Below are 20,690 nucleotides of genomic sequence, written 5' to 3' on the forward strand. Positions count from 1 at the left end.
GAAAAACACTCCCAAATATTTAAACTCATTGACTTGTTTCACTTCTCTCTCTGATAGCTGTATTTCTAAGGCCTCTCTCTGGCGTCCAATTTTCATACTTTTGCTTTTCTCTCTATTTATCACTAATTCATACCTACTGCACTGGTCCTCCACCATTCTCAACACTCTCTGAAGTTCCTCCTTAGTTTCTGCTAAAAGCACTATGTCATCTGCATACCTCATGTTAGATATTTTTGTCCCTCCTATATCTATGCCACCCTCATAATCTCCAAGTGCCATTCTCATAACCCATTCCAAGTATAGGTTGAAGAGGTGTGGTGATAGTGGGCAACCCTGTATAACCCCACCAGTGGTTATGAACTCTTCTGTCATACACTTTCCTTTTCTTACTCTAGCCGATGTCCTTTCATACAATCTCCTGATGGTTTCCAGTATTTTTGGTTCTAATCCCCATTCCTTCAAAATCCTAATCATTCCTTCCCTCCATATGGAGTCAAACGCTTGCCTGAAGTCAATAAATACACAATACAGATCTTTTTCCTTCTCCCAGAATTTTTCTATGATTTGAGAGAAGGTGAATACATGATCGATTGTTCCTCTACCCGCCCTAAATCCTTCTTGACCATCATCAATTATTTCCTCTTCTTGCCTTGCTATTCTACTTTGTATGATTTTTGCTAAAACTTTATAAGCATGTGGTAATAGACTGATAGGCCTATAATTTTTGCATAAGGTGGTGTCCCCTTACTTGTGTGTTGGAATTATAATGTTTTCAATCCAATCATTTGGAGCTGCTTGTCCATCTACTATATCCCTGCATAAATCACACAACCATCTTTCTACCATTTCACCGCCAGCTTCAAGCAATTCCTTTGATAGTCCATCTATTCCTGGTGCTTTCCCACTTGACATAACTCTTAAAGCTTTTCCCACTTCTTCTTTCAGAAGATCTGGCGTTTCCTGTATGTTCCATAGCTCTCCTCTTAGTTCTGGATAATCTTCTCCAGTTACCCGTCTTCCACTTCCTTTTAGTTGTTCCTCGTAGTGCGTTTTCCAGATCTTCTCAACATCAGCCGTTGCTGATACCTTGTTGCCATCTGCATCTCTTACAGCAATTCCATTGTTTTTCCAACCCCTTGTTAATCTGTCTACTGCGGTGAATAGCTCTCTTGAATGGCCGTTTCTGAAACATTCCTCACATGTATTACACAGGTCTTCTATCGATTTTATTTTTGCTCTTTTGCATTTATTGTCCACTGCTCTGCCCTTTTGTCTTTAACTTGCTTTGTTTTCTTGGGATGGGTTTTCATATATATATTCATACATACATATATATAATATATATATATATACAGTACATATATATAATATATATATTATATATATAATATATATATATAATACATACATACATATCATACATATATATATACATATATATATATATATATATATATATATATATATATATATATATATATACAGACATATATAATATATTATAATATATATATATATATAATATATATATATATATATACAATATATATAATATATATATATATACAATATATATAATATATACATACATATATATTTATATATATATATATATATAAACTAAATCAAAAGTTGTCTTTTGTAAATCAAATTACCACTACCAAGTCACTTTTTTATAAGACAAATCAAATGTTTTTTTTTCACAAAGTGAATCATGTCACCTTTTATAAGACATACTGCACTGTAATAGTTCAGTGGTCACTTTCCTCTTGGTAAGGGTAGAAGAGACTCTTTAGCCGTGGTAAGCAGCTCTTCTAGGAGAGGGACACTCCAAAATCACACCCTTGTTCTCTAGTCTTGGGTAGTGCCATAGCTTCTGTACCATGGTCTTCCACTGTCTTGGGTTAGAGTTCCCTTGCTTGAGGGTACACTTGGGCACACTATAATATTTATATCACTTTCTCTTATTTTGTTAAAGTTTTAATAGTTTATATATGATATATATTTCAATGTTGTTACACTTCTTAAAATATTTCATCTTTCCTTGTTTCTCTTCCTCACTGGGCTATTTTCTCTGTTGGTGCTCCTGGGCTTATACCATCCTGCTTTTCCAACTAGGGTTGTATAGCTTAGCAAGTAATAATAACAATAATAATAATAATAATAAAAATAATAATAATAAATAATAATAATAATAATAATAATGATAATAATATCAAATGTTGACCTTTATATTTCAAATAAAAAACTCATCTCATTTTTCAATTTGCTCCGCTTTAAGACCTCAATCTCACACAGACATGAACAAGAACCTGCCACTAAAACCAGTGTGAGATTTATTCTGCAATCCAGCACACAATACCTATCCACTTCACTTCATTTTTCCAGCTGAAAATAGAAATTTTGTAACAATTTACCTACGATTATTATTATTATATACTTGCTAAGCTACAAACCTAATTGGAAAAGCAGGATGCTATAAGCCTAGGGGCTCAAACAGGGAAAGTAGCCCAGTGGGGAAAAGAAAATAGGAAAATAAAATATTTTCGGAAGAGTAGCAACATTAAAATAAATATCTCCCATATAAACAATAAAAACTTTAACAAAACAAGAGGAAGAGAAATAGGATAGAAGAATGTGCTCGAGTGTACACTCAAGCAAGAGAACTCTAACCCAAGATAGTGGAAGACCACGTACAGAGGTTATGGCACTACCCACGACTAGAGAACAAAGGTTTGATTTTGGAGTGTCCTTCTCCTAGAAGAGCAGCTTACCATAGCTAAAGAGTCTCTTTTACCCTTACCAAGAGGAAAGTAACTACTGAACAATTACAGTGCAGTGGTTAACCCCTTGAGTGAAGAAGAATTGTTTGGTTATGTGTTGTCAGTTGTAGTAGGATAGAGGAAAATATGTTAAGAATAGGCCAGACTATTCGGTGCGTGTGTAAGCGAAGGGAAAATGAACCGTAACCAGAGAGGGGGATCCAATGAAGTACTGTCTGGCCAGTCAAAAGGCCCCATAACTCTCTCGCGGTAGTATCTCAATGGGTGGCTGGTGCCCTGGCCAACCTGCTACCTATAAACTAGAGGATATTAAATCATTTAATTGAGTAGCTAACATCGAAATTTTGTAACAATCTACCTTCTAGAGCACATTAAATAATTTGAATGATTGTAACTGTGTTGTGTGAATTCCAGCACAAAATAAAATGTAAAAAAAATTGACTTTTTATTATCGTAATCCTAAACTGAAAGCCCCTGGTCAGCTTAACAATTATCTTAATTAGGCAAGTATGGAAAAACTGAAAACAGATGAAGCGACTCAATTATTAGTACTGCTTATAAATGATCCTATCAAATGACTACTGTACTACAAAATTTCCCCTATACAGTATAATAAGGAGCAGATATATATATATATATATATATATATATATATATATATATATATATATATATATATATATATATACATATATATATATATATATATATATATATATATACATATACATATATATATATATATATATATATATATATATATATATATTTATATATATATATATGTATATATATACATATATATATATACATATACATATATACATATACATATATACATATACATATATACATATATACATATATATATATATATATATATATATATATATATATATATATATATATATATATATATATATTACATATATATATATATATATATATATATATATATATATATATATATATATATATATATATATATATATATATATTTGGGCTCAGGCCATGTCATCCTGATGGAAGTTCCTTCTTAGTAGCTTCCTAGGTTATATTTAACTACAGTGATATATCCCAGAGAATTTTACTAAAGGTATCCAGAATTCTAACTCCTGGCGCGAATATCCCTTGCTTTTGTCTTTAGGGATATCGCATAAGATCAGAGGACGTAGTCTTGACATGCCACATAGCTATCTACACCCCTAATAGCGTTTACGCTTCGAGAGAGACACGAACCAAGGAAGCTGATAGCTTCCAACATCTGGGGAAAAGACCTCTTCCCAAGCTAAGTGGTCAAAGAGGTCGTTGACAAAGCCGCTACGGAGAATAGGAATCTCCTCCACAAGTGGGGCTTGTCATCCAAGAGGAAGTCTTCCACTGAGGAGGGTCCCCAACCCAAACGGAAGACTAAACGACCTAGAGTGCCCTCTCGCCCTCCACGACAACAACAACAGCTTCCCGTGGCCAAGGTGCTCCAGACGGTGGCACAACTACCTACCACGTTCCAGCTGGTGCCCCAACAGGTGGCGACTCATTCGCCTGTCTTTACCCCAGCCTTTGAAAGGCAATCAACAACCTTTCGGCCAAAGTCTCGAGGTTCCTTTCGAGGTTCCTCTAGACGCCCCTCCAGAGGCAGGGGCAACAAAGAGGGACGTGGCCAAGGAGGCAAGTCCTCCAACCAGCACTCCAAGTAAGATGCTTCCGGTAGGAGGGCGACTTCTTCTCTTCCAGGAGCGCTGGACCTTTGATCCCTGGGCCCACAGCCTAGTCAAGAACGGACTGGGGTGGAGTTGGAACGCAATTTCACCAATTTTCCCTCAGTTCTTCCAACACTCAACCCCCATTCTGGAAGAATATATTCAAGAACTCTTAGACAAGAGAGTTGTAAGGAGGGCAAAGTCCATCAAATTCCAAGGAAGGCTGTTTTCTGTTCCGAAGAAGGATTCGGAAAAGCTCAGAGTCATTCTGGACTTATCACCACTCAACAAGTTCATAGTGAACCACAAGTTCAGAATGCTGACTCTTCAACACATAAGGACCCTACTGCCCAAACAGGCATACACAGTCTCCATAGACATGGCGGACGCATACTGGCATGTTCCGATCAATCGACAAGTTTCTTCCTACCTAGGATTCAAACTGCAAAAAAGACAGCACATCTTCAGAGCCATGCCCTTCGGACTAAACATAGCCCCAAGGGTATTCACAAAGCTTGCGAACGCAGTCATTCGTCAACTACGCCTAAAGGGAGTTCAGGTGATTGCCTACCTGGACGTCTGGCTGGTATGGGCAGCATCCAAAGAAGAATACACGCAAGCCTCCAAGGAAGTGATACAGTTCCTGGAACATCTAGGATTCAAGATCATCTTGGAAAAGTCTCGACTATCTCCAGCTCAGAAGTTCCAATGGCTGGGTGTCCACTGGAACTTACAGTCACACTGCCTCTCCATTCCATCAAAGAAGAGGAGAGAAATAGCGGGATCTGTCAAGAGACTCCTTCAATCCAACAGGATAACAAGAAGGCAACAGGAGAGAGTGTTGGGGTCTCTCTAGTTTGCCTCAGTGACAGACCCATTGTTGAGAGCACAATTAAAAGATGCATCATGAGTCTGGAGAAAATACGCATCAAACACTCGAAGAGATCTGAAAAGACCAATACCAACTTGTCTGCGATCACTCCTCAAGCCATGGTCAGAGCCCAAGTACCTAAAGAAGAAGGTACCCCTACAACCGCCTCCACCTTCAGTCACCGTTCACACGGATGCTTCAAAGGAAGGGTGGGGAGGCCACTCTCACCATCGGAAAGTCCATGGAACCTGGTCCTCCCTTTTCAAGACCTTCCACATCAACATTCTGGAAGCCATGGCAGTTTTTCTCTCACTGAAAAAACTGAAACTTCGCTGCTCAATCCACATCCGACTGGTACTAGACAGCGAGGTTGTAATGAGATGCCTGAATCGACAAGGCTTAAGATCGCCTCAAATCAACCAAGTGATATTGGCCATCTTCCACTTGGCGGAGAAGAAGAGATGGCACTTATCAGCAGTTCACCTTCAAGGGTTCCGCAATGTGACGACGGACGCTCTATCCAGACTCAACCCGATAGAGTCAGAATGGTCCCTAGACGCAAGATCATTCTCCTTCATCTTACACAAAGTCCCAGGACTGCAGATAGACCTCTTCGCAACGAGCGACAAGAAGCTACCCCGGTACGTAGCCCCATACGAGGATCCTCTAGCGGAAGCAACGGATGCGATGTCCATAGACTGGAACAAATGGTCCAGAATTTACCTGTTCCCTCCAACCAACCTCCTGCTGAAGGTCCTCAACAAACAGATCCTTTCAAGGAACAGCAGCAATAGTGGCTCACAAGTGGCCCACCAGCATCTGGTTCCCCCTAATAACGGAACTACGACTGAAACTGATTCCGTTGCCGGATCCAGTTCTGACTCAGCAAGTGCAGAAGTCGACTGTCTCAGCTTCATCACAGAAAACCCGGAACCTTCATCTCATGATTTTCTCACCTTAGCAGTCAAGAAAAGGTTCGGGATTTCAAAGGACAGTATTAACTTTTTAGAAGAGTACAAGTCGAAATCAAAGAGAAGACAATACGAGTCTTCCTGGAAGAAATGGGTTGCCTTTGTCAAGGCAAAGAAACCAAAAGAGATATCAACAGAATTTTGTTTATCCTTCTTTATTCATCTCCATGAACAAGGTTTAGCAGCCAACACGATCTCTACGTGTAAATCTGCCCTGACTAGACTCTTACTATATGCCTTCCAGGTGGACTTCTCCAATGAAATCTTCAACAAGATTCCAAAAGCCTGCGCTGGACTTCGGCCCGCAGCCCCTCCGAGGCCCATTTCCTGGTCCTTGGATAAGGTACTTCACTTAGCGTCGACCTTGAACAACGAAGATTGCTCTCTAAAAGATTTGACTCAAAAGGTGATATTCTTATTTGCACTAGCCTCAGGAGCCAGAGTTAGCGAAATAGTGGCCCTTTCGAGGGATGATGGCCACATTCAGTTCACAAACTGCGGAGAACTGAACCTATTTCCTGACCCAGCGTTACTCGCCAAGAATGAGCTGCCCACCAAGAGGTGGGGTCCCTGGAGAATCTACCCTCTGAAGGAAGAAGCATCTCTATGTCCAGTAGAATGCCTAAAGGTCTATCTTCGTAGAACTTCACACTTTAAGGGAGGACAGCTTTTCAGGGGAGAAACCTCAGGTTCAACATTGACCTTGAAACAACTAAGGGCGAAGATCACCTATTTCATTCGCAGAGCGGATCCAGACAGTCCACCCGCAGGTCATGATCCGAGAAAGGTCGCTTCGTCTCTGAACTTCTTCCAGAACATGAGTTTTGAAAGCCTTCGCGCCTACACTGGATGGAAATCATCCAGGGTTTTCTTTGAACACTACGCGAAACAAGTGCAGGAGATAAAGCAATACGTGGTGGCAGCAGGTAGTGTACTAAAACCTGCCGCTTGAATTCTGAAAAGAACAGTGCACTAATTGGGACCTTTAGTGAAGGGTGTACATGACTTACTCCTACGGTGTATCATGTTTAGTGACGAGTCTAGTAAATGACACTATAGACTGTTCTAAGTACACAGGTGACTAAAGCATAAAAGACTTACACATGTGCCCTGCGTATTCTACGCAAGTGTTCCTTTTGTAACAGAGACAATAGCGAAATATTACTATATTTCCCTTAGAGCGGCTTTGTGTTTCCTTTTCAGATGAAACTTTATTTTTCTCTTATTACTAATTATCATGCTTTCCCAAAATATTTTCAAAGAAAATTTTCTTTAATTGTATATATTACAACCCATGATTTCTGAATACTGTTTGTTAATAAACACAGTTAGGAATTTTTGTGTCTCATTTTGCCCTAAAAATTCTAAAAATACAAATAAAAGGTATCAGAGCTAATTTGCATCCTCTTATTTTCTGGAAAATATTTCTGAATAAATTCCATATTTGTTCTAAGCAAACAAACATCAAATTTATGTGTTATGTTATTAAGTTCAGTCCCTGGTAATGACTGATTTTACCAACCTGATTACTTTACTGACTACAAATTTCCTACATGAATGTAAACCTCTCTAACTTGTCTACAACGAACAAGCAGTAACCTATACATATTTGTTCCTTTCAGAATACAAACTATGTTTTTCACGTATATGATGAGATTAATATACAACTTGCTTGCTAGATTGTTCCTTGAACTCACAATCCTCGGGTTTTTTCCTAGAGTCTCCTATGACTCTTCCCTGTAGGGGGCAGGAAGTACTGACATAGTCCATGATCAGTTGAAAGGTGTATGACGTTATCACCATGTGTCTCTAGGTCTAGATGACCAAGGAAAATTTATCTCGCAGTTATTGGCACTATTGAAAATCCACAGATACATTAATGCTCTGGTAAACTTCCATCAGGAGGACATGGCCTGAGCCCAAAAAACAGATTTTGAGTGCAACGAAAAATCTATTTTTGGGTGAGGTAGCCATGTCGTCCTGATGGACCCACCCTCCTTTTGCAAAGGATGAATGAATCCCTCCCTTATGTACTGTATCTGTAGCACCTCATTAACCCTACAAAGACTGACAAGATGGCGCCACACGGCGTTGTGCTGGCGCTCAATAACAGTACGAGTAGGAGCGTTGCCTTAATAACGGCCCTCCTACAATTCTTGCCACTTCCCCTCTCGAAGCGTAAACGCTATTAGGGGTGTAGATAGCTATGTGGCGTGTCAAGAATACGTCCTCTGATCTTATGCGATATCCCTAAAGACAAAAGCAAGGGATATTCGCGCCAGGAGTTAGAATTCTGGATACCTTTAGTAAAATTCTCTGGGATATATCACTGTAGTTAAATATAACCTAGGAAGCTACTAAGAAGGAACTTCCATCAGGACGACATGGCTACCTCACCCAAAAATAGATTTTTCGCTTCGCTCAAATTCCGTTATATATATATATATATATATATATATATATATATATATATATATATATATATATATATATATATATATATATATATATATATATATATATATATATATATATATATATATAAATACTGTATATATATATATATATATATATATATATATATATATATATATATATAAATACTGTATATATATATATATATATATATATATATATATATAAATACTGTATATATATATATATATATATATATATATATATATATATATATATATATATATATATAAATATATATATATATATATATATATATATATATATATATATATATATATACATATATTCGGTCACGTTCAGCTCTTCCCCTCACTCGGGTCTGAGGGAGAGGGAGCAGTCATACCCTGGTGAGGAGGAGGTGGCCTATGTGTGCTTGAGTATGCATATCTATCTATTTAAAAACTTATTGTCCTTTTTGACGGGTAGCATACATTAGTATTTAACCGAACGTGGTACCATACAAAAATATCCAAGAAATAGAAAAATTCCTTGAACCTTTGTAACCACTTTTCACTCTGACTATTACCTCAAAAATTGTAATATCCATAAAACAAATACTTTAACCTAAACAAAAGCCATATGACTTGAGCGACAGCCAACAGGTGGTCGCCAAGCCCAAGTGTCTTATCATAATGCACGTCAATGTTGACAGCTCGAAAATTGGATGTCAGGAAACAATTTGTTATAAAACATTTGTTTAAAAATAAATCATTTCAGAAAGTTACGGAAAATGTCTGATCAAAAATAAGTGTTTCGGAAAGTTACTGTAAAACATTTGTTCATAAATAAATTTTTCGTTAAGTTATTATAAAAGTTGTTCAAATACTATTCTTTCGTATAGTTACCCATAACCTTTTGTTAAAAAAAACTTTTTCTGAATCCCTTAATATAGATTTAGCTAAAATTAGTGCATGGCGCAATTTATGGGGGTCAAAAGCAGTTGGACAAAAAAAAAAAAAAAAAAAAAAAAAAAAAGGCAGTTGGACAAAAACAATTTGTACAGGATCCTGGTTGTATCTCACATAGGAACAGACGCGAGTTGAAGGACATGTCTGAGGCCTTTGTCCTGCAGTTGACTAGCATAAGCTGATGATTATATATATATATATATATATATATATATATATATATATATATATATATATATATATATATATATATATATGTATGTATGTATGTGTGTATGCATTCATATCTATCATTGATCTTGTAACAGGCCCCGTTGAAACAGTAGTCAATATAGTAAAATACCAAAACCCATAAGGTCCTAATAAGGAAAGCAACCCAGTAGGTATAGAGAATCAATTACACTAATCCTGTACTATAATATGTAACCAGTTCACCAAAAAGGAGATATTCGGGAGTCGCCATCCCACGTACAGCGTGAATTGCAAGGTTAGGTCGTGGGCAAATTTCTGCGTTTACTGAGAACCTAGTTACAAGGTAAGGTTAGGTTAAAACAATTTCATAAAATATGGTCCTCTAGATCAACTCAAGTGGTTAGCCTTAGGGAGACTTCATGTGTTAGGTTAGGTTGCCTTAGACCAGAGATAAAAATCGAATCTTGTCAAATCATTTCTACATTTACATGTTTTACACGTATTTGCAGGATTGTAACAGATAAAGCACATGAACATAGTATTTTTCTAACTGGTTGTGGTATTATGTGATAGAGTAAGACATACCCAAATTTCATTTTCTTGTTTGTGACATTCATGACATACAAAGCAATATACAGTATAATTCAATAGGGTAAATGTGTAGGAGAGCTCCGCGGAAGATCTTGAAGAAGTTAAACACCTACAATTCACTATTATATCATATAGAACGCTTATATAATAGTCAATATATGAGCAGCTTCTATTTAACGAAGATATTCGTGTGTATAGTTATGTTTCACTTTGATTTTTTCTAAGTGTTTGTTTTTGTTTACTGTGTGATGTCTTGGCTAAAATGAGCTGTTTCACCGCCTTACTGCGTATGGCAGACTAGTTCTCAATGCTATTCTAACCAATAACAGGTGTTTTCTTGACGTCACACTGTTTGAAAACCAATCATGGCGGTTTTTACAAATCTAGCCAATGCTGACACTTATTACTTCACTTATCCCTGCTATTTTTCCACCAGTTACCACAGTTTACGTGAAGTTCCGCGGAGGAATATTTTTGCACGTCTCGGATCTCCCTTCAAACTGAAAAGCTCATTTTGCCGTGAAGTATAGAGCAATTAGCAGGACCTTCATCCCGTTCCGACTGTGTCACTTGTGACAATTGCTTTATTTCTTATGGGGATTTTTGTGTACATTATTCAGGGAAAGTTGATTTGCTAATTGCATTTGCTCAACGTCATGGTTTGATTTTGGCAGAGAAAAAGTGCCCTAATTGTGAAAATGTGTGCCGTATAGATTACAACAAATTAGCATTCCGGTGTGATCGTAGTGTGGTTACTCGTGGGAAAAGGAAGAGGAGGTGCAATTTTCTCGTGTCTTGTTTCAAAGGTACATGGTTTGGAAACGCAAAGTTAGATATTGAGACTAATTTGAAGTTTGTGTTCCATTTTTTGCAAAAGGCGTTTTCATTTGAATTTGTTTCGTTTGAACTGAAACTCAATGTGGCCTTAAGGGGGGGTCGCAGGGGGGGCGGAGCCCCCCCCCCCCCCGGTAGGCCTAGGTAGGGGTACAGGGCCCCATAGGCTAGGTTAGGTGGGTGTCTTAGGTTCGGTGGTGCCCTGAAAATTACTGTGGCCTTAAGGGGGGGTCGCAGGGGAAGCGGAGGCCCCCCCCCCCGTAGGCCTAGGTAGGGGTACATGGCCCCCAGGGTAGGGTAGGTAGTTGTATTAGGTTCGGTAGTGCCCCGAAAAATCACTTTTCTCCTCCTCCCCCCCACCCAAAAACCCCGCTTCCCACTGGGGTCCCCCATAATTGTAGTAGTAGGTTTATGCTTACATTTTCTGTGTAAGAGTTAGGTGGTTGTAGGAGGATTATCTCACAGTTTCAAGGTAACTGTAGCTCTAATTTACTGTTTTCTTTCGTTTTCTACTTTTAGAAACTTTTAAATCGAGCGGGGAGGTCTGCTACACAATTACCTTCAATAGAAAATGAGGAGCCATTCTAAGAAAGAACTACATTCACCCCATTAGGCTTAAGACAAAATACATGGATGACAAAATATTTCCCTCTACATATTATTTGGTTAATAAAGTTCTGGATGTTATTTCGGCCGATACAAACTTAAAACTAACACGGTAAAATAAGACTAACATAAATACTTACGGCGACTGTACTGCATTACTCGACAACACATGAACCTCAAACTAAACTTCCTGGTTCCCGGCTCTTGATAATCCTTAATTCCTTGTTGGCTCATGGGCCCCAAATAAGTTCGCCAGCACTTATTGTTTAGAGATTCCTAGATTATTTCATAACGATATTTATTTTACGATTGTCCCCCCCTAAGTTATTCGGGTCTTAAGAGCAAATATCACCCAGTAATTTCTACTTTATAATGTAAGTTATGAAAGGACTAATCAGCTGCAGTGTTGCCAGATATGGGAATTTATTCCAAGATTTTGGGATTTTGGGTGTCTAAATGTGGATATTCTGTACAAATTTCTATGAAGAAACAAAAACTAGTAAATCTTTATATTGTTACAATTAGTTTACTTGCACTCTATATGAAGTAGGATGAGTAATTTCTATGTGAGTAAAGCCTGAAGGATCAGAAGAAAATATATTTGTGGAAATTGGAATTTTTGGGTTGTTTTGGGGATTTGTTATCATGAGTATTGGGGATTTTTACACTAACCCATCTGGCAAGTGGCAACATTGATCAGCTGACGGCAAACTGGCAAAGTGTAAAAGAGCGTCAGTCTTCTGAAGACTTATCTCTTTGGAAAGTGTTATAATAGTGATAAAAAAACGATTAAGCCTGAATACAAATGCTAGCGAATAACTGAAAAGATAAAGAGCAAAATATAAACTGGAAAGAGATTATTTTCACACACCAAGGCCCGCCTGAACAGAGTCTTAGTGTCTGATAGAGGGCGAGAAATAGGTTTAATTGTATATTATTCCATACTAATGTAACCTAGCGAAAAACTACTGTTTCTTATAGAAAAAATTACGCTCTGATCATTTGCGACGGAAACGAGTGTCATTTTTGAAGAGATCGTAATTTTTTCTGTAAGAAACAGTAGTTTTTTTCCTAGGTTACATTACATGGAATAATATACAAAATTACCGATATTTGCTTTGTTACTTCACCAAATGCCTTCTCACACACTTCATTTTCATCTGATTTATATAGAAATGTCATAAATACCCTTAGTGCATTTCTCGTGAAATTTGCTCAAAGGCCATTTTCGTGACTAATAAGCCTATTCACTTCTTTCATATCAGGCAGTGTGTCCTTTTTTATAACATTGTTTTCTTTATTACTTTTGTATTTTCTTTAATTATCTTCTATATTTTCTGGCCTTATAGAACCTATAATTCGCCTCATTATTTCTACTGGCAAAGTTATTTCTTATATTATTACTTTTCATAAAAAAAATCTGCAAATTTTATACCTCCATATCTATTTCCATTTTCACCATTTAAGGTATTTGTTGGCATGTGAACACATTAAATTTTAATATACTAGTAAGTAATGCATCTAAACCAAGCTTGTAATATTTGATTATATGTAAAGTTTTATTAGAATGTGTCTAATGTAGCGTGTGGATTTGTTATGAATGAGAAACCTCACGATATTTTTTTTTCTAGAAACATTACAAATTTAACTTCAGCGACAGTTACCATGGCAACCGTGTTGGCTTCCTCGTCGCCGTCAACAATGTTAGGCAATTGTTTACAAGATGCGAGAAATATCACGTAAAACTAAGGAAAGGTAATTATAACTGGTAAAATTTGTTCCCCACGTGTTACATTACGCTATTCAAATTACTTTCAAGTTATTTAAAACGCGTGTTATTATGAATTAAGTCTGTTCTTGATGAGACAGTTCTGGATCGCGATTTGAGAAGTTCGGGGTCAGGAATGTACGGAATGTGTCAGCCACTTGGTTTGGGAAATTCGTCGTGATGTTAAAGTATCTGTAGGCTAGACTTGTCACAAGTCATGCTAAATGGAACCATTAATATCCAGTAATTTATATCCGCCAGGTATTTTAATGGTAGTCTAACCCAAAGCTGAAAGTAGCGTAGATAATGGTTGTAGCCTAGCTCAGGTACAGGTTTAAAGACCACTCATGAAAGGCAGAGGCAAGGGACAGTGACATTGCCCTATCAAGCAGGACAATGTCCTAGAGACCAACTATATATATATATATATATATATATATATATATATATATATATATATATATATATGTATATATGTGTGTGTGCATATGATCGGTACCCAAGCTAGGGCTAATGAGGGCCAGGCAATGGCGACTGATAACTCAGCAGATAGACCTTTAGGCTCCCCCAGACACCCCATCCTTAGCACATAAGGATGATGAGGTTGCAGCGACCAAAGTAATCAACGAGTTTGAGCGGGACTTGAATCTCAATCTGGCGTTCACCAGTCAGGGATGTTATCACATTGAGGGTGATCTATGGTTTCCCAAAACTATATAGCTTATATTACTTTGCTAAATGCTAATAGAGTTGTAAATGTGAAATGTAAGAATATGTACATAAATTTACTCTCTAGACCACGGCTACATTTGGGACATTTGAATAGCATATATATACATAATATTGTTTCGAACAAATCTGATCTTCATTTCTATTGTAAATGACTAGTTTCAGAGATACAGGCTCCTTGAAGATCAAGAAGAGAGGAAAGCCATTTGGAAGATTCGGTTTTTGTGCGGGGAAACAAAACTAGTAAAGTACTACAAGGATACAGCTTAACTTAAGTTTGCCCATCTAACTTATCCTAGATTACTGGATCCTCTTTACTTAGTTACCATGGAGCTCTATCTCATGTAACCCCTTAGCGCTTCCTGTCCTCACATATGGTGTTTTATCACTTTGAAAACCTATTAAGACACCTCTTTTGTAATTATTCAGAACAAGACGTTGCTGATGGGAAATGAAAAAATTCAATATTTTCCCTTATTATTATTATTAATATTACTTGCTATACTACAATATTAGTTTGAAAATCAGGGTGCTATAAGGCCAGGGGTCCCAACAGGAAAAATAGCCCAGTGAGGAAAGGAAACAAGGAAAAAGGAAATATTTTAAGAACAGTAACATTAAGATAAATATTTCCCATATAAACCATAAAAACTTTTAACAAAACAAGAGGAAGAAAAAAAAAGATAGAATAGGGTGTCCGAGTGTACCCACAAGCAAGAGAACTCTAACCCAAGACAGTGGAAGACTATGGTACAGAGGCTATGGCACTACCCAAGACTTAGAGAACAATGGTTTGATTTTGGAGTGTCCTTCTCCTAGAAGAGCTGCTTACCATAGCTAAAGAGTCTCCCTTACCCTTACCAAGAGGAAAGTAGCCACAGAACTATTACAGTGCAGTAGTTAGCCCCTTGGGTGCAGGAGAATTGTTTGGTAATCTCAGTGTTGTCAGGTGTACGAGGACAGAGGAGAATATGTAAAGACTATTCAGTGTATATGTAGGCAAAGGGAAAATTAACCGTAACCAGATAGAAGGATCCAATGTAGTACTGTCTGGCCAGTCAAAGGGTCCAATATCTCTAGCGGTAGTATCTCAATGGGTGGTTGGTGCCCTGGCCAACCTACTACCTATATGTACTGGATGGTTCAGTCTGGGAAGATCTGAATGCATAGGATGGTCAGAATTATGAAAAATCTTATGCACAAAGAACTACCTGAAGGATCCTGGCCTTGACAGAATTGCTGTCAGGCTCATAACTTTTGACCAGGAGTAATGATATCATGTTGAAGTTTCGTAGCGTAACCAACAAAGGAATAATGAAAAAGAAACTGAAAACAATATTAACAGGGTGCATCCTAACCTAACCTTAGGCTTTATTTCTTTAAACCTTGTAAGATTTTGATGTTTCCCCCAAAGCTTCACAAGATCTTATAAATTCAGATAAATTTACATTTATTGATTATGCAAATGACCACAACCTTATTCTCTGTACCCTCTTAAAACTTGCTGCCCTTTCAGAACCTTTTACCAATAAGTATTTAATATACATACTATTTTTTTTCTAGTTTTACAATCTCCAATGCTGTACAGAAATCCCTTGATTGTGGTCAGGAAGTTTGTATGATTGGCCTTGATTTTAGTGCTGCCTTTGACCGTGTTACTCATGAGGCCCTTGTTTTCAAACTCAAACAGTTGGGAGTGGGTGGGTCGTTTCTTAGCATTATTTTTTATTTTTATAAGTAATAGATCTCAAAGAGTTGTTGTTGAGGGGCACCATAGTGAGTATAGGAATATGATATCCGGTGTTCCACAGGGTAGTGTTCTTGGCCCATTACTTTTCTTACTATATACACGTGACATGTGGTTTGGCCTAGAAAACAAGCTTGTTGCATATGCAGATGATGATACTCTCTTTGCATCAATTTTATCCCCTGAATGTAGATCTGGAGTTGGTGAATCCCTTAATAGAGATTTAGCTAAAATTAGTGCATGGTGCTAATTATGGGGTATGAAGTTGAATCCTTACAAAACTCAAAGTATGATTGTAAGTAGGTCAAGGATGGTGGCTCCTCAACATCTAGATCTCAGTATTGATAATGTTTCTTTAAATTTGTATGACTTAAAATTTTAGGTGTGATTCTCGACAGCAAATTTACTTTTGAGAAACACATTAGGTCTGTGTCTTTTTCAATTGCACAAAAAATTGACTTATTGAGAAAGTCTTTTAAGATTTTCGGTGATCAATCTATTCTGAAGAAGTGTTTTAATTCTTTCATTCTACTTTGTTTTGAGTATTGTTCTCCTGTCTGGTGTTCAGCTGCTGATTCTCATCTTAATTTGTTGGACAGAAACTTACGGTCTGTTAAATTTCTTATTCCTGATCTAAATATTAATCTTTGGCACCGTCGTTCAATTAGTTCATTATGCATGTTGCATAAGATTTTTCATAACTCTGACCATCCTTTACATTCAGATCTCCCTGGACAATTCTATCTTGTTTGTAATACTAGGCAGGCAGTTAATTGTAATATCCAGGCCTTCTCCATCATGAGGCTCAAATACTACACAGTATTCTATAAGTTTTATTCCAGCTGTTACCAAGTTGTGGAATGATCTTCCTAATCGGGTAGTTGAATCAGTAGAACTTCAAAAGTTCCAAGTTGAAGCAAATGTTTTTATGTTGACCAGGCTGACATGAGTCTTTTTATAGTTTATGTATGACATATCTGTTTTTGACGTTGTTAATAGTTTATATAAGACATATCTGTTTTGGCGTTGCTATTGTTTTTAGAATAATTTATTGTTAATTTGTTCTTATCATTTATTTATTTCCTTATTTCCTTTCCTCACTGGGCTATTTTTCCCTATTGGAGCCCTTGGGCTTATAGCATCTTGCTTTTCCAACTAGGGTTGTAGCTTGGCTAGTAATAATAATAATAATAATAACTGTAAATGGAGGAAGCTAAGCAGATACTGTATATTAATTCCACATAATGGTGGAGAAGCTGGAGGTAGAGAAGATATTGAGTATTTAAAAAAATAATTTAAAACTTCACTCTAGTTCTGATTTTTACCTTCACATTTCTAAGCTCGGTCTGTGAGAGTCGAGAAATGAGATTGATCTTTTTAAAGTATTGTACTACATAGAGATGATAATAAGAGAGCTGCCACGAAAGTCATTTGGTATGTTTGTTATTTTAGTTTTTAGTTTTCGGTGCGATACTAGTATTTATTTAAATCCTGAGAGAGGGGCAGTATGTTTGGATTTTGGAACAGCATTTTTTGAATTAATTATACTGTACTGTATGTAGAAAAATAGATTAAATTTACAAGTTACAGTACAATGCCCAAGTTGACATTATCTCCTATGTTTGTTGCTTTACTCTATAGTGGATTGTTTTTGTAGGAGTATTTGGTATTTCTCTAGTTGGAACAAGTTTAGTACAGATGGTGAATTGCCATGTTCCTGAGAGAATCTCCTCTCAGTCGTGGCTGTCAAAGGCTATCACTCTTCCTTAGGTATGGACTTTCGACTGAAGGATATAGACCTCTTCACTTCTTGGGAGTTGTCTATGCTCATGGGGAGCTTCAAACATTCTTGCCCACCCCAGGATCTCAGGCCCTTGGAGTGTTATATGACTATGGTCCTCAAGGCTCTTATGTATACCCTGTTCGAGCCCTTGAGAAAGTTTCAAGACTCTTTCTGCTAACTCTAGTGTTGGTGAAGAGAGTGAGCGAGCTGCACGATCTCTTATGTAGACACCCATACTGAGGGGTGGAAAGAGATCTTCAGTTTCATGCCAGACTTTGGTGCATGACCTGAGGTTTAAGTCTATCTCCATCCCCTCCCTCCAGGTGGAGTCGGGTGGTGATTGAGAGGAGATATTCTTGTGTCCAAGAAAGAGTTTTCAAGGAACACTTGTCTCTTTCTGGTTTTGTGAAATGATCCATAGAGCTTACGCCTAGGCTAGCGAGAGAATCAAGGTGCAAGACAGGACCAAAGCTCACGAGGTCTGGGGTATTGGCCCTGCACTTGCTTTCTGGAGAAACCTGTCAGTGGGTTAAGCATATAAGTATAAGGGCAGCGTTGTGAAAAGGCAGACAATCTTTTTAAGGCTTTTACTTATGAGAGTACACCCACAAATCTCTTGATACAGTATCTTAATACTTGGACCTTTGATGGCTGGTCAAGCTGTTGTCTAATCAGCCCAATTCCCACATGGGACAAAAATGCATCTTGTCTTTGGTAATGTTTATATATAAGTTTGGAATGTATAAGTTAGTATAACTTTCTCTTCTCCATTTTTCTATCAAATTGTTTTGTGCTAGTTGGACCAGATGCTGGTGAGGTTAACTTCAGAGCACCATTTTTCATATCTAAAGAAGTATATCTATATATCTTCCTTAATGATCAGGGGAAGGGTGAATCATATGCCAACCCTTGAATCGTGTACTTGGTATATGATTAACTGACGTTCCCTTTTAGGAAAGGTTGATCTAGTACAGTATCATAGGTACAACCTAGGTCCTATCAGTTTTTCATCCTGATGGAAAACAGATAGAGGGTGTCAGTGGTCCTCGCTTTGTTTTTTTCACAAATCAAGCATTAAACACTTCCACAGGGAAGAATTATAACCTTCCATATTTAGTTCCAGGGCACCTCCAACCCTCCAAGCAGTCTCCCTAATTAAAGGCTGAGGGTTTGTATGCCACGTAGGAACAAACCTGAGTCCTTTAATCTAACTTCCCTCTTCGACCACCCCTCTAAGTCCTGGGCTGAAGGATCAGAAGAGAGGCTTCTAGAGGGGACAGGGCTTCTCACCCCACACCCTCACCAGTTGGATAATTGCTCATTATCCAGCTTCAATGACTGATTCCAGCTCACACTGAAATAATCTCCATTGTTAAAGGACTTATTTTTATGCTAGGAAAAGTACAAATTACAGTAATTTTAAGATTTGATATTTTTGCTTGTTACACTTAATTGATTTGAATTTGTTAACAGAAAAATGCCCCATTGTTTGCCATTTCAAAGTACCTGTACTAAACTTTAGTATCTCAAAATACTTTTTATTTCAGATAAAGGTAGACTTCCATGGGAAAGATGATGGAAGATGTGAATACTGAATGTAAGAAGTTTTGCACGGAATGGGCAGACTTCCAGAAGGTAACTCGTGTATTGGTAAAAGCCCTCAGAAGGATTCATCACGGCATACGAGCAGAACATGCAAAACTCAGAGGAGAAATTAAAACGGCAGGTATTCGGGCTAAAGTCCTGGGAAGGCATGAAGTTGCGTTTAAGAAGGTGATTGAGGGTTTGAATGAATATGCAGAAAATTTCTTGGAAATGCAAAATCAGTTCAATGAACTCTCAAAAAACAGTAGCAAATACTGTAAGATTCAGTTTTCTCGGGTGACTGAAAGACATACTCAGGTGACAGTTCAAAGGGATACTGTTCTGTATAGCGTTGAGTGCATCATCCGGGCTCAGTTGAGGATTATTGCTGGAAATTTCAGTGAAGGTTCCACTGAACTGCAGGATGCTGGTATATTTGAAACAATTGGAGTTTATAATGAAATGCTCATAAAGTTGAAGAAAAATCTTCCTCTTCCCCAAGAGGAGGAAGAAGAATACGAAGACGAAGAAGAAGAAGAGAATCGTGATATGTACAAACATGTTGTTCCTGAAAACTTGGTTCCTCCTCTTTCTTGTTTAAAGCAAATGACTGCCTCAAAAATCCTTCAGATTATAGGTCGGGAAAGAGCGCCACAGGTTACTGGGTGCATAGCCGACACGTTAATGTTAGAATTTGAATTGCCCTCTGAAAATGGAACATTGTTGCCTTGGAAACCCATAAATTATAATAGCATACCAAGAGTGGGCCGTGGAGATATATTTGAAGATGCGATAGCGAAGGAGGAAGACGAGAATAAGCTCAACCAACAGAAATTAGACTTAGCGTTAAGGATGGAATTTGGAGAAGACTTTCCTGGCACTGATTATCTTCCTGCCAATGAAGCAGGAGATCTTCGAAAACCTGTGTGTTCTTCAAAAGTAGACAATCTTATTAGAGCTAATACAGAGTTACTAAATCTTTTAGTTGAAAAGTTCACAAAAACTACAGGTGTTTTAGGTAAGTATTGTTCATTTAATATTTTCATTTCTTTGAATGTTTTCTCAGATTATGCATACTGTAAGGTTATACTTTTAATTTGATTTAGCTTTGAGATTTTGCACACTTGATATTTTTATGAATAGAA

The 20,690-nt window shown here is 37.4% G+C and overlaps 1 protein-coding gene across 2 annotated transcripts in view; it reads left to right on the forward strand.

Moving 5' to 3' along the window:
- Positions 1–13,586: 13,586 nt before the first annotated feature.
- Positions 13,587–20,690, forward strand: part of LOC137657853 (uncharacterized) — a 56,260-nt gene continuing 49,156 nt past the window's right edge. For both annotated transcript variants that reach the window (XM_068392450.1, XM_068392449.1), the window contains exons 1-2: positions 13,587–13,689; positions 19,509–20,563. In XM_068392450.1, the coding sequence (XP_068248551.1) occupies positions 19,525–20,563 (1,039 nt within the window). In that variant the 5' untranslated portion in view covers positions 13,587–13,689; positions 19,509–19,524. The remainder of the gene's footprint in view (positions 13,690–19,508; positions 20,564–20,690) is intronic.

Source organism: Palaemon carinicauda, chromosome 18, assembly GCF_036898095.1.
Source record: "Palaemon carinicauda isolate YSFRI2023 chromosome 18, ASM3689809v2, whole genome shotgun sequence".
Lineage (NCBI taxonomy): Eukaryota > Metazoa > Arthropoda > Malacostraca > Decapoda > Palaemonidae > Palaemon > Palaemon carinicauda.